A 16,098-nucleotide genomic window follows, 5' to 3' on the forward strand; every position below is an offset into this window, starting at 1 on the left:
TTCAGACTGGAAAGAGCTCATTAGTGACAGTGTGCTTAACTGGCCGTGGCCCTGTGATGGACAGATGTCCAACATGCCCGTTTGTTTTCTAACTCGGCCTCAGCTGATGGGTCAAATATGGAACAAAGGTCCTCAGTAACTGAGGACCTTTGTTCCATATTTGAACCATCAGCTCGACTGCCATTTCCTCCCTCTCAGCAGTAATTATTAAGGTTTAAATTAACATTTATGAAACTGATTATGAAGATTAAGTGATAAAAAGCACACAAAAAACATACAACAACATATTTGACTTTTAGATATAGCTTTATGGAGGACTTGTGAGGAAATAATGCTAAAACGTAATTCATCAACAAGATTCTGTTAAATTATTTCCATTTACAAGCAGAGTGTGACATTTTTTTCCCCCTTATTTTTTTTTTTTTTATGAGAGCTGATCATCAGTGTATGCCCTGAGCCTGTCGAAGGGAAACAAAAACATTTAGATTAAGAGTGCAAAAAAAACAGGTAAAGGCAGCCGGGAACCGTCTAAAATCTATAACGCGTATTTTTTCCAGGTGTTATGCAATCAGAGGGAGTCTGAAAACAGATCCCTTGACCAGTCGCGTGTTTGGTTTCCATCCTCAGAGAGCTGATCCTCAGATCTGTCAAATTCTGCCTGAGTCTGATCCCGGCTAAAACCCCCGTCACCCCCAGACCCTTTCCTGATACAACTCCAGTTTACCGACCGCCGTCCTTTTCTGAGTGCGACGCCCGGCTGCATTTTGCGAGTGGGAGTAGGAGCAATTACTCCCTCACCACCCTCATAATCACAAACTGTCACATGACTGGCTTCAGATTCCTGTTTCTGACAAGTCCTTCTTGGTGACGCATACATCAACGCTCCCCCTGGCACCATTACGCGCTCTCCAACTGGAAGTCTGTCTTTCATTTTCTCGGGTTTCCTCAATCTCCTTCTGGGAGTGACTTGGTTCTCGCACGTGCCGGATCTCATGCTCCGCATTAAATTTTCTTTTGAGCACTTTAAATTTCTGCAGGGTGCGGCTGTGGGCGACAACTGAGAAGGGGGAACAAAGTCAACATCTTGTAGACATAAACTATCTCTTTTCATCCACAAATTGCTTTTTAGTTTCGGCGTCGAATGTGACACACTCTTGTGTGCGTTCCTTAGATTCTGATCGTTCAGGTCAGCGCGCTGGAGACAAGCATTCGAAGGTGAGCTCACAGTTTGTGCAAGAGTTGCATCCGTTTCCGTGTGCATCCCCATCGTGAGTGAGTCACCGAATAAGTCAGCCGAGCAGTTGTAACCGTCCATTTCGTTGTGCCCGTCTTGTTCCTCAGAAAACAATAAAACTTCTTCATGCTGTGGAATCCCTGCGCCTTCAGACTTGTTCAGGCGTTCGGTCCAGCTTTTACCGCCTTGAACAGATAAAACGTTTTCCCCGTCTCCGCCTGGAGGGAGCAAATTAGTGACATCTTTCAGCTTATCTATGGAGACTATCTGACAAGCGGAAGCTTGTTCAGCAGGCAGGTTTGCGGTTTCCACAAAGGTGCTTGACGCTTGTTTTTGATCCTGCAAATCGAAAGCTCTGTTTTGCTCGCACAGAAATTCGGCAAGACTCTCGGAGAAGGGAAATTCATCCCAGGCAACCGAGCTTGATAAAAACGACTTGCTTTGTTGTGTGGTGGGAAGCTCCTCTGGAGCGAGGCTGTAGCTCTTATACCTCTGCCGGGATTGGCTGAAGCGAGTGTCCGCACTGAAGCTGCTCCCAACGTCATATTTACAAGAAGAGCGTGAATACCCAGCAGGAGATGGACTACAGTGAAAACTGCACTCTAACTGGACGGTGCCTGGATGGTCCTCCGGGTAAACTCTCTGCACAGGGTGTGGTGTTGTGTTGCTTCCTGTCAGTCTGCGGTTCTCGTCTCCGCCATCCTGACTGCATCCTTCCTCCTGCACTGCTGAGGACGTCTCAAGTCCAAGCGACTGCTGCCATGGAGAGGTGGAAGCGAATGTGTGGTCTTGGAGTGGCAATCTGGGATGGAAATAAAAGCAACTGTTTAGACATCACCTTTTGCTTTTTAGGGCAAAATTTTGCATAATTTTTTTTTTAAATAAAAGGGCCTCTAAGAAAAAAACAACATGCTTTCCGCATGTCCTTACCCGAGCAGCGAATGGGAAAGAAGACCAGAAGGATAGGGAGAGACGTCTCTGGCGCTGCTTTTCGGAGAGGGACCAGCGATCAGCAGCAGGGGGGCTGTGAGAGGTCTAAAGGCTTTGCTGCAATCAACAGACTCCGCTACGTGCTCTGAGGCTTTCTGAAGAAGGCGCTGAAAATAACTGAGCACCGTGCAGCCAGTCGGGCCGGAGGCTGTGGGAAGAATCATCTGGGTAGCAACAAACTGGGCTCTCTCTCTCCTGCCGGACTCATTTCCATCAGGATGCTCAAGCCAAGGTTCTCTTTCTGTTCCGCTCACCTGGGCACACAGACGGACACAAGAGCAGAGATCCAGTGATGCTAAGACTGCTTCATCTGAAGTCCAGCCAAGAGGACACCGTTTCACTTTTCATTCCCATCTTATTGATCAAGTAAAAGTCCAACACAGAAAGACACTTAAAGTCATGTGCTTTTGAATCACGGCTAAATATTTTTTTAAAAAAGGGAATATAACTGATATACAAAACTTGATCAGATTCTAATAGTTGTTTATTTGATTTGTAAGTACAGGAAAATTGAAAACTTCTTTATTTTATTGATGATTATAAGGCCTCAAAGCAACAACATGCAGCACTGATAAAACCAAAATTCAAGTTTTGTCTAGAGAGTCTAAATGTGTTTTGTAAATAATCTTATTTTATCTATTCTAGAAATTCGAAGGGCATTCAAATCCTCCATATTTAGCCCTAATTTTAAATCAAACTTTTGTAATGATGTGTAAAACCTTAAATGCGAGCCTGTCTTTTATTCAATGGAATCGTTACACATTTAAATTAAGAAACAGCCTCAATCACGTTTTTTTTTTTTACCCCAGTGACAGATTGTTTAAATTTGTTGTCCCTCTGAGTCTAAAGAACTTAAGTGTCTTTAATAATTAAAAAAAAAGGCTGTATATTGTGACACAGCTCTTATGATTTTATTGAATTGACTGTAAAGTGCCTTGAGATGACATGTTGTGAATTGGCATTATATAAATAAAATAAAAATCAAATCAAATACCCCAAGTTCACTTCTGACTAGAGGTGTAAATCATTGGTTTTGTCACAATATAACTTTATATTGATTTGTTTGGATGACGATCCAGTATTTACCGATTACACAAAGTTTGTTATATTTTCCAATCGATATGATGCAGTATAATCTGCCCATCTAACACTATATATTTATATTGACAACTCAAAAATAATATATATATATATATATATATATATATATATATATATATATATATATATATATATATATATATATATATATATATATATATATATATATATATATATATATAAAGACTATTTGACCATTTTATTTCTAAGCTCCTACAGGTATCATTGATCAAAAACAGCATTCTTCTAATTTTAAAACAATTAACAGATCACCTGTTCACTCTAGTCTCATGTCTGAATTTCAAAATAAAGGTGTATCCTAAAAATGAAAATATAGATCAGTATTTTCATTTTGCATCGATGTAATTGGATCGTTAATCATTGAATAAATGTATTGTTACATCCCTGCTTCTGACTGACTGATAACTCGCTCCAGATGCTTCCTCCTGGAAAACTCTAGGTCCCCTGCCAGCTGTGCTATGTTAGAACAGACTTAGAACAAACGTTGAAATCCATCAGTGAGACTTTCTGGAGGCCGGGTTGATCCTGTGGAATTTTGTGTGCAGCGAGCACAGCGCAGCTATAACGAAACACTGCCATGACAGAACAGCCAGCCGGGTTCCAGACACTGGCTTCATCTCTTTTTATCTTTACAAGAATCAAAATTAGGCGACAGAAACTGATTTCTGTCGGCGTCTGAGAGACTGATAGAGCTTTCAAAAGTGTTACATCTTTGAACGGGTTTATTTTATATTTTGAACATTGAGCTGTTCACAGAAATCTCCCCTTTATTCTGTAATTGTAGAGTACAATTATTGTAGTGCCTTTACTCTTCATTGAGTGCGTTTCTTCAGTGTCGCAAATAGAGATTTCCTGAATAATACATTTAATGTTTGTGTGTACATTGACTACCAGCTCCTACAAGTTTTTTTTAATCATTAGCTGAGCTGTAAATGTCTGTGATTGATTCTAAACATTAATCCTAAGAAATATATAGAATCCTCTTTGTGTCTCTTTTTATATTCTTTTTGGATTCATTCTTCAGACTTATTTTAATAAGATTATCAGATGAATTGGTTTATGAACCTTAAAATAATTTCTCATTGCCTGATCACATTACAAATATAAATATAACAATTGATAGTGAAATGTAGTTATCTATAACCATTTGGATGGGTATTTATTTCCTTACAGGTTACTTCAGCAAACATAATGAGCGGTTCATCCTAGCAGACTGCGCAGGTTTGTTTCAGTTAACCAGTTCCTGAGGAACTTGTAAAACCAGCCACGGTTACAGAAATAGATCCAACAAATGTGAATGTTACCTCTAAGAAAAACTAAAATATTACTAGGAATGTTTGAATGGGTTAGCTCCCCTCTACCTTTCCGAGCTTAATTTTCCAGCTCGTTCAACAAGATCAGGCAATCAACTGACTGGTTGTGCCAAGATCACGGTTGAAAAGTAGAGAGGTCCGAGCATTTGCTGTGGTTGTGCTGAGACTCTGGAACTGTCTTCCTTTGAGTATTAGAACGGCCGGTCGCTTTGCATTTTTAAGTCTTTGTTTAAAACCCACCTGCTTGCACCGACTTTTAAGTCAAGCTGAGCTGATTCTTTTATCATTTTTCTTTTAGTGTTTTTAGTATTTGAACTTTATCCTTTTCAACTATTCTCATTTCATACTGTGCATTTGTGATTTTGTATGTATATACATATTAAATGTGCTTTATAAATAAAGTTGACATTGACAAAGCATCCGTTCATAAATGCATTACCTTTATGCCAAAGATGAAGTATCTACCAAGGAAACAGTCTTGAACTGCTTTCGCCAACAGCGTGGACCTCGCTGATGTCCCTACGGGTTCCTCCCAATTGTCCACTAACCTAAAGAATTACAGATTAAATAACTGCAGTTAAAGAGTAGGAACAAAGATGCATAAATGTTTCTCATAACAAGCGCTAGAGTACTTTGTGCCAACAACTGACTCGTCTTCATTGTTCTCTGCTCAACCATGGCCAAGTGTCCTTCAGCTCAGCATGAGAAACATGGACTTCAAAACAACAGTTATCATAACACTTTAAGCTCCTCTTTGCAATGAAAATAATGACGACTTTAAAAAGACAACAGAGTTTTGGTTGTTGACTTCTTATTGCAGAGACAGCGCCTTATACATAGAGAGAACACTTACCCACATTACTAACAACTGCGCTGCTAAACAGCACACAACAACTGCATACAACCATATTTTGAAACAAAAACGCAGGATTTATCTCACAGAAACAACGGGGAAAATGATCTCTACCAACTCATGATCTGCTGATTCGTTAAACCAACTGATGAGGAGGGTGGATGCAGCGTTCACCTGAATAGTTTGTTGGCCTTGGACAACCTGTGAGGACGTTCCTAAAGTTTTCAACAAGCTTACTGCGATAAAACACTTTCCTGTTAGAAAAATCTAAACCAACCGTTTATTAAAAAACTAAAAACATGGTATGCATCACTATTATCAGTGTGCAGAGTATTAATATCGTAACTTTGAGATGCAATAACTGTTTGTTATATAAAATAAATGCCGATAAATGATATTCAGCCTGTTTGATGGAGTCTTCTGGCGGTATATAGCCCGTAGGACACAGATTACGGGGTCCAAGAGGCTGAAACTCACATTGGTTGTTGGAAGTTGTGTTGAAAACGGCACAAGTTAGGAAAATATGGATTTATTGATACATTTTCCCCAATGAAAAAATAAAAACAGCAGGCAATAAATGGATTTAATATTCATAAAGTAAATTCAAACTAATTGTTTAAGATCATTACAGACAGTAAACTCAACTGGAAGTCTCACACTCTAAAAGCATATTGGTTTTGTTACACCAAGGAGATACTGAACTATGATCCACTCCATGTTCTATACTGTTAACTGTACTCTGCATTGATACATGGGGCCATAATGTATATATAATGACATATATGTCTCCATGTCGAGAGGAGCCAATTAAGGTGGCTCGGGCATCTGGTCAGGATGCCTCCTGGACGCCTCCCTGGTGAGGTGTTCTGGGCACGTCCCACCGGGAGGAGGCCCAGAGGGAGACCCAGGACACGCTGGAGGGACTATGTCTCCCGGCTGGCCTGGGAACGCCTTGGGGTTCCCCCGGAGGAGCTGGCCCAAGTGGCTGGGGAGAGGGACGTCTGGGGCTCCCTACTGAAGCTGCTGCCCCCGCGACCCGACCCCGGATAGGCGGAAGACAATAGATGGATGGATGGGACATATATGTTTTACTCTCCCCAACCAACGCAACATGTACCAATCATAAACCAGGATATGAGGATCACACAAACTCGTTCTTACAGTCAAAGACGATTAAAATGTTTTGATCCGATTTGTAACTTATGAGCTAATTAATTTATTTCTGTAATATGGGGTTCTTTGACTGTCTTGTTTATATGAATTAATCAAAATGTTGACAATTAATTATATAAAAGAAGATTACATTGGGCAACACAATAGATCAAACCACTTTTGTCATCTGAATATAAGTGTGTGCAATACTGCAAATATAGCAGACTGCTTGATCGCAGCGTCTGTTAGGGTATTATATTTATTTCCTGTCATGAGCCAAAATCTCCAAGTTGCTTTCCTAAGATTTTTTTTTTTATTAACTCTTATCTTTCTACCAACTCAGCAATACATTAAACATGCTGTATTTTTATTTTAAATACCAAAAATAAATGAAATGAATAAATAAATAAATAAATAAATAAATAGAAAAAAGTCTGACATCTCAATAAAAGGAAGATTTACAATTTTCTAGCTTTAGGAGTCAAAATATTTTCTATTTTGTTTATATAAACAATGGGAATTTTCTTCAGAAACCCTCACTGTATTTAGCAAGTTTAATGGATGGATGTCTGAGAGACAACAGGTGCAGGATCCACATATATATAAACTGTACTAACAGAAAAAAAACAATGCATTTAAGAAAATATCAATTTCTAACTGAAAATCACATTTTAAGAAAGTTAGAAAAAAGTGTTCATCCCCATCAGCCCCATTTGCATTTGTTGGAGAGCCAAATGTATTGAATTGTGGTCGAGGGCCGCACTATGGACTCCCCTGCACTACAGCTAATAAATATCTTATTATTAATATTATTATGCAGACAAGGTTTAAGCTTGAGTTGAAAGGGGATGGGACTCATGAGATTGAATGAATGGGTACTTGATAATTTATGATTGTGCAAAAGAATAAAATAGATACATGATTTAAATGTTGTTAGTATCTACGTAATGGAGTAAACCAAACATCTCACCACAGTGAAAGATGATATGAATGGACTTTGAACTTAAAAAAAATGCCATTTAAAAAAAATGTGAAAATAAATAAACAAAATTCACCTCTGTAACCCACTTGCATGGATACCAAAAAAGGCGTTCAAGCTGTTTCCAAACACCGTTACGCCGAACGTGGAGGCGTCCCGGACCACCCACAGTGACAGACGGTACCTGTAGTCCACCTGATCCTTCAGACACCAGTAACCACACCTGGAGCACCTATACCTGACAGAAAGGACGCGCGATTAATGCCCGAAGTACAGAACACGCTCAGTTTTAGTTCAATGACTAAATCCATGGTGGAATTACTCCCACCCCAAAAGGTGAAAGGTATCAATGTCATAGCCTGTGTTTTTACCTGATGGAGCCTCTCTGCTCGGCATCGAGCCGTGAGAAGCAGCCTTCGCAGCAGGGGTAAAACACGCAGGAATCTTGCACAGACAACACGGTACAACCCACCAGAACCCGTCTAACAGACATCAGCTCGGCCCGGAGAAATGAAAATCTGAACAGGCTAACGTTTAGCTAACATCTTAGCTGGTCTAACAGAGCGGTGTTAGATAGAAGTGCGAACCAAAAAAAAACATAAGAAAAATAAGAAAAGAAAAAAATTCAGAGAAATTTATTTCCACCTGGAGAGCGAATTGTTTTCAAACGAAGAGCACCGCGGACTGTTTTGGTTGGAATTTCTTCTTCGAGTTGTGATTCGCAGACCAGGGGACCTCATTACTGCCACCCTTTGGACGCTGTATGGAATGACAGGTTGTTGTGAAACACATTCTTCTTCTTGTGAGTTTTATTGGCAGATGGAAAAAGCACTAAGGTGTGCGTCACCGCCACCAAGTGGTAAGGAGTGATAAACAATTTTTTTTTTATTCTGTGTGTTTGCTATTTATAACCGTATCGTATCAACCTCGTTTTACTAAAAACCCTGATTAGTATTTGAATAACGTGTGATTATTTTTGGAGTATATTTATTACACTAACTATATTTTTTTAATCTTTCTAAATTATTCTATCATACATCTTTCTCTCTCTCTCTCCAGCAAAATAAAATTACATTTTGTAATATAGTATTGCAGATTCACTCTGACCACAATACTGACAATTTACTGTATCATGTTTATGTATTATAAATAGTGAACCATTGAGTCCAGTGTGTCCAAATCTTATATTGATTCTTCTTTTCTGTCTTTCCTTATATGTCTCATCTCCCCCACTCTTTTATGAATCCTATACCTCCTTTCCGTGCTTTTTTGAATCCATTATTTTTGCCCCTTCTCCTTCAGTTTTCGTTTAATTCTAAGTTTCCTTTCTGATTAGTTTCTAGCTTATGTTAAATAAATTACTTCCTGTTTACAAATTTGTTTTTATTCCTAATAGAATATAAAATTTCTTCCTAAAGGGAAGAAAAGCCGATATGTATCCCAGGCTATTCAGTGCAGTCCGAATAAAAAATGTGACTGAATTATTTCATGTCTAATGTTAAAATTTTAAAACCTGAAAGTATTTATTTATTTAGTCATAATAGCTTAATTGTTTTCACTACCTTTAGCCAATTAGCTTCTTTCCTTCCCACTATAGAGTTCTTTCTGTTGACCTCATGAAAGGTGAAAAGGTGCTAGGAACACAAGCGAGGAACTATGAATGTTTCGGTTGTAGACCAGTCTAGGTGGGCCGGGTCCTGTGAAAGATGCAGCAGTGGAACTGGGGCATATCCAGAATGCCAGATAGCCCTTGCCCTGAGTCAAGATCACACTGCAGCTTACTCTGTGAACCAACCTACCCTGCTCGGCAGCAGCATCTAAACTAACCCTGGGTTTGTCCAACTTTTTAGCTGAGGCTTTGCACATGGAAGGTGTCGGAAATTACGTTTCCTTTTCTGGGGGAGTCTGTTGAGGTTGGAGCACAAGTACTATGTGGATTACTCCATCAGGAAATGGTGATCAGACCACAATTAGATGTTTTATCATTTTAGGAGGAATATCTCTTTGCTTGTTACAGTTATTTATTTATTTTTTTTTGCGCAAGTCAGTCATTTATCTAACTAATATTCTAAGTTCAGACATTGTTCCCATTCACCGTGAGGGCGCACTCTCAGTTCGGAGCAAATTTGTTGTGCTGCACTGTTTGTGTTGATGCACACGGAAGCTTCATATTCAACGTTGGTGACTCTAAAAATCTTTCATGTGTCGTGCTGTCAGGACTGTTACTCTGGTACTTAAAGAGTTACTGTCCAGTTTTCTGGTGTTCCCAAGTCACAGACCCATGAGACACCCTGGACAGGTCGCCAGTCCATCGCAGGGCAACACAGAGACAAACAGGACAAACAACCATTCACTCACACACTCAGACCTAAGGAGAATTAACCTAACAGTCATGTTTTTGGACTGTGGGAGGAAGCCGGAGTACCCGGAGGGAACCCAGGCATGCACAAGGAGAACATGCAAACTCCATGCAGAAAGACCCAGGGTAGGACTCGAACCCAGGACCTTCATGCTGCAAGGCAACAAGTGGCTGTGCCACTGTGCAGCCCTCTAACAAAAGAATCCCAAAAGAAATTGCACGTATCAGTAAAAACAATAATTTATTCAGTATCACATTTTTTGAGACCTAAGCACTAATTGCCTTTTTCATATCGATTTTAAGTTTTCCAGGCATAATTGGCTGCATTGATGGCACTCACGTTCCTATCTCTGCTCTTTCACTAAATGAAGGAGATTATGTGAATAGGAAGTCTTTACACAACAGCATCAATGTGCAGGTAGGCCTAAATATACTCAATTAATGCAAATGTCGTTGACATTTTTGTACTATGAAGAGCATATGTGATGCAGCTCACATCATCAGCGGAAGGGCACACCAACAGCATTGCTTCTTTTTTAGCTAGATATGTGCTGATCTTGTCTAATTCCACCGGCGTGAAATAAGCACTTTGAGGCTTCTTATCTCCTACCGTTGGTGAATCGTGTTATCTGGGTCCCATTGATGAGGGCTTCATACATTCTCGTGCTTAACTCAGGAGTACCCTGATCCAGAATAAAGCTGACTAAATGTTGATACCAACTGTTCTGAAACGGAAAACCCTGATTATGACAGAGTGGAGTAGGTCTAGTATCTGCTTTCTACTCAGGGTAGGTTGATCTATCTTTCTGAAATGTTGCCCTGTTTTCTTTGTCTAATAGTTGGATTGCCATATGTTTCTTGCCTTAGTGCAACACACCAAACCAGAAGTTCCAAAGAAACAGCATCTTTTGTTGCAATGATGGTATTAATGATAGCTTGGAGGACTAAATATGTTGGTAAGACAGAGGATTTGTTAAACAATGAATTTCTAGATTGAATAAAATTGGTGCGTTTAACATTAAGTAAGACTTGACGACAGTGTGCTCTTAACCTGTCAGATGAGACACTGCAGAATCAACATCTTCTTTTGTATTACTTCCAGTGAAATTCAGAGGTAAGTGAGGACGTCACACATATTTCTGATCAATTAAAATACAATGTTTAGTTATTGACACATTCGGTCAGTGCAAGAAACTAATCGTCTGACTTTGGATTGTGGCAAATGAATCCTTGAGATCAATTTTCACAAACGTCATAAAAAATACATTTTTGTCACAACAGTCCCCTGGAGTTTCTCTCCTTCCTCCTGTCCTCTGCATTCAGGATAATTGGCTACACCTGCATTCCTCCTGGATTAAGCACAAATAATCTTAACAATTAAGATTAATCCGTTAAACTGTTCCCCTGCCTTTATACACTGTGTTTACACAACCACCCATCAGATTTTTGAAAGCCATCGTTGAGATGTCCAGCATTCCTTGCCTGCCATGCCCAATTTTCTGAACACGATTCTCTGGATTTCCCTGTCTTGTCTTGTCCCTGTTTGACACCTCATTGGCTTATCAGCTTTTCTGGACACTGATCTTGTCATAATTTGTGTTTTTTGTTTATTTTTCCTTTGGACTTTTCTGGACTTTTCTTATCAGCCTGTCACCTTTTAGCCACTAGCCACTATCCTATCAGCTCAGCCTCCAGTCACTTAGCCCACATCAAATCCGCCAGTAGTTACAATCAACTCTGGTCACCTGTTCACCAGCATACTTATACCTGCCTCAGCCAACTCATCCCTGTCAGAATGTCTCTTCCCATCCCGTCTTGTCTGGTGTAATGTGCCCTGCCATTACCAGATCTTGTGTGCTTAGCCAGCTGGATCCTTCAGTTCAAAATGTCAGTGTCTGCGTGCTGCAGTTCTGCCTGTTTTCTCCGTGAGTTCCAGCCGCTTGCTCTGCCCATTCTGGTGGTTCCCCGGTCTACATTGTCTGTTCTGATCTTTACTACCTACATCCTCTGATCTCCTGCTCATTGCTACCTGCCTGCACCTTTAGCCAAAATTCATCTGCCTAGTCTGGTTCTGTTTGCCTGCCTCCGTTGCCATTACTCACCATCTTCACAATAAACCTTTTAAACGTAACTCCGTGTCCGGCTGAATATCGGGTTGACCAGCAGTAATCATTACAGATCTGGACTGTTTTCTGGACCTCGATCCTTGCCTAGCCCATGGATCTGTCTGCCTGTATCTGCCTTTTTATTAATGATCCAAGCCTGTCTCGCAGACCTGTTTCCAGCCTCTCCCAACCTGCCTTGTCACCACCTGCTGTAAGCTGATTACTCCCATCTCTGCCAGGCAACTGCATGCTTTTGTAGGTTGTGTAATAAATACATCTTTCAAGGTACAACACTGTGCTTGGCTTGAGTATCAGGTTCTCTCTTCTGTCTGCAAATAATAAATTGAATCGCCTGTAGAATAAAGCCAGCACAATACAGAGACTTTAATCCATACTTGTATAACCAGTTGAATATATTTTTGCAATTATCTGCTTTCTGATCTTCTTAAACAAAAAAATAATAAAAATAAACTACATCTCCATCGCAGCTTCTTCAGATTTCTTCTCCAAGATTACTGTCAAGGACCAAGAGGTGAACTCCCTGATCTTAAAGTATCTGCACTGGCTACCTGTCCATTGTAGAGTTTAATTTAATGTGCATTTGCCATTATATTAAACTCTTAACGGTCTTAGCATACCCTATTTATCAAATGTCTTTCTGTTGTACAGCCAGTGTAGCCCTCTAACGTCTTCTGGAAAAAACCTTGTGTTGGTATATGGAGTTGGAACAGAACACTGTAGAACAGCCTTGCTGAAGACCTAAGGGCAGCGGAGAGATTGGATATAAATAAATAAAATCAATTAACAACAAAACTATTTAGTTGGGCTTTAGCTGTGGTTCATAGTTGTTTATTCATTTCAGTTTGAGCTGTGTTTATGTATAAATGTTATCCATTTATGTTGTTCTATTGCTGCTTAATAATCATGGTATACTGTCATACTAAACCAATACAGAATTTTGCTCTTTACTACTCCACATTTCATAGCATTCTGTTAATTTCATGTTTACTATGTGGGATTTTAACTTTAACATTTTTATAGATTTTATTAATTTGGGAGAAAATAGACATATTTAAGGATGAGAAACTTTGCAAATGTAATCATGTAGATTTTCAAGAAAACAGTGTAGCTCTATGTACATCGTCAAATACATAGAGCTCTGCTGTTTTCTTGCAAATCTACATGATTACATTTCCAAAGTTTCTCATCCTTAAATTTGTCTATTTTCTCCCAATTTTGATTCCTATTTATTTAAACACAATTGATTTATGTGTTTACTTGATATGATCAGTTTTAATGTGTACCACTCTGGTGCTTAAAAGTATGACCTTCCATTTTAAATCTCTATGAAACGCTTTGTGTTACATCTGATTGTATGAAGTATGCTCTGTAAATGAAGTTTGTTGAGTTATTGTTGAATACAAACTGTTCCTCTGCTTCCACATTCACGGAATTGGACGTTCACATACAATTTCAATATGTCTTGTCTTTTTAACCTTGTCGGTTTATTTTTGACAGCTGCGTCCAGAAGTCTGTCCTTCACCAGGTCCCAAAGATCTTCAGAACAGACAAACGGGTTCAAGACTTCCCACCTTCAGCATGGGAAATAATAATATTAATAATTTTAAACAGACAAGTTAACCTATAAGTTTTGAACTGTGGAGCACCCAGAAGGAGCCCACACATGCACATGGAGAACATGCAAACTCATGGCCAGAGTTCAAACCAATTGCATCAACGTGCAGCCTTGTTACCAAATAAATGACTAAATAATAGAATTATGGGGGGCATATTTATTATTGTATTTCTTATTTTTTTTGTGTTGAAAACAACTGTAATTCTTTAAGTTGTTTCTTCTTTAGATAATAGGAGCAGTGACGTGCAGTCAGGCGAGGCAAGTGAGGCCAGGCCTCACTTGTCATCATGGAAAGAACGAAAATATATAATAATGATAACATAATATAAATTGTGATTTACTCAGTCATTTGTAATCAAATTTCTTTTCTTTTTTTTTTTTCTAATTTCCTCATTTTTTATCATCTAATTGTAGCCAGGGCACTATGGCCCTGAAACATGGTGCAGCACACCCTTCCTCCTGCCCATATATGGAGGATGCTTGACAGCGCACAGCTGGTACTTGATGAGGCAGGTAATCAGCTGTTCCATTTAAAGGGGGGTAGATTGGTGAGATCAGATCTGAGGCAAGGATTCCGGCAAAGGCAACGTGGTAATAGAGAGACGCACAGACTGCTGTGGACTGGGTTCCACCTTGGAGAGGTTGGCCTGCTACTGTTTCAGTTGTGTTTTTATTTACTGTTTTAATCACTGCTTAGACCTTATTTTAGCTATTTATTCGCAGTTTTAACAAAATGCAGGGGAGAGTTTTTATTGTTTAGCTCCCCGGGCTGGTTTTATCCCACCTGAGGTCCTATGCTGTCCCTGGGTCCTGTGCCGGTTTTATTCAGATAAACCGGATTGAGGGGACTAGGGGGAGGAGAGTTCTTTTCTTTTGTGTTGTATGCACTAGGGTTTGTGGTGCGAGTGTGTTTTTGTTGGGAGACACCAAGGTGTATTTCGTTTGTGTTTTCTTTTGTAGTTCTCCTCCAACTGGTCTAGTTTAATTGGGTTTTTTAACTATTGCTCTTAGCTATCATGATTCCAGGCCAGCATAGGCCCCTATGTTTAAGGTGGTTATCCGTCCAGGATAAAACGTGTAAATTGTCTTGTAAAACAAATAAACTATATTCAATTTGAACCTGTGCTCTGTTAATCCTGCAACCTTTCTTTGTGGTCTGGTACCAAAAGAGTTGAGGGTTTAGAAACCGTACCTGAGGTCACATTATATTTAAAATCGCAGACTTTTCGCTATTTTCCATGTAAATCCTTGGTGGCGCTTGATAGCGAAGCCAGTGAGGCCTCTCAAAATGTTATGAACTAATTTCCCACAATTTAATATAGGGTGGATTACGAATTGTGTTTTGGTCTTCAAAGTGTGTGCAAGTAACATGTTTTCGTGTTGCTGGGCGATTATAAACAGCAGAGATGTGGTTGTAGGTGAGGCCGGCAGTTCCTTGGCCTCTAGGCAGGGGGCGCTCAAGGGGCACCGCTCCTGATCACAAAACTGTAAAATGACAGCAAATTATGGATGTATTATTAGCGAGTTTTGCTAAACAAGTAAAGCACTAAAAAGACTCAAAACATACAGCCGGAACGGGACTGATCAAGGAAGGCTTTCCTCCCTGGCAGTGAGCTCTACTGAGACTGAGAGAGTTTTAAATCTGAAGAAAATAAAGAACTTTTACCGGAAAATGACCGATATTTTTGTTCAGAAAGAGCACCGCATGGACTTCATTCATAAGTAGAGGTAAGACAGCGATAGTTATTCATGTTTTGTTTTTGTATTGAAATGTGCGTAATGTGTGTTATATTTTTAGAATGTGTTGCAAATGCAGAAATCCATCATAACTCATAAACTGTTACCAATCAAATGACAAATAATTTAGTTGTATTCTTTTTCATCAAAGAATCAATATTTTCCCATGTCTCTTGGTGATTTGATTTGGCTCAATCAGTCTCCTTCAGCACTTTGCAATGAGTCTACTCTGTAGAGCGTGTATATTTGTAAAGCTGACTCTGATGACGTCAGTGCCCCACCAGCTATGAACCCTACCGCATGTCACTGAATAGGAGAAACGAAGTAGTCAAAAAAAGACACTCAGAACCAGAGTAAGTCAAATCATATGTTTGCTCCCTAGTCAGTTAATTGGGAAATCTGCTGACGTGATGTAATGTCGACACATTTGGCCTTTCGTCCAAACACTTTTTAAAGTTGCTCAGGCTCAGCCACCACTTCTGTAATGCAATTGCCCCTTAATTCCTTTTTTCTTTGTAAAACCGGGCTGAAGTGGGCCGGCGTGTATGGGGTAAGGCGTGACGTAAGCTCGACCGACGTGCCCTGTCTCCCCCCTGTCTATCTTCTCTTCGGAAGAAA

The 16,098-nt window shown here is 39.7% G+C and overlaps 1 protein-coding gene across 1 annotated transcript; it reads right to left on the reverse strand.

Moving 5' to 3' along the window:
• Positions 1–287: 287 nt before the first annotated feature.
• On the reverse strand, positions 288–8,379 carry ddias (DNA damage-induced apoptosis suppressor). Its single transcript, XM_012868003.3, has 5 exons — positions 8,015–8,379; positions 7,720–7,881; positions 5,099–5,207; positions 2,165–2,478; positions 288–2,036 (listed from the first exon to the last, which is right to left on the reverse strand). The coding sequence occupies exons 1-5, from the start codon at positions 8,134–8,136 to the stop codon at positions 569–571; spliced, it is 2,175 nt and encodes a 724-aa protein (XP_012723457.2). The 5' UTR covers positions 8,137–8,379; the 3' UTR covers positions 288–568.
• Between the last annotated feature and the right edge of the window lie 7,719 nt (positions 8,380–16,098).

The sequence above is a fragment of the Fundulus heteroclitus genome, chromosome 4, assembly GCF_011125445.2.
Source record: "Fundulus heteroclitus isolate FHET01 chromosome 4, MU-UCD_Fhet_4.1, whole genome shotgun sequence".
NCBI classification, from domain to species: domain Eukaryota; kingdom Metazoa; phylum Chordata; class Actinopteri; order Cyprinodontiformes; family Fundulidae; genus Fundulus; species Fundulus heteroclitus.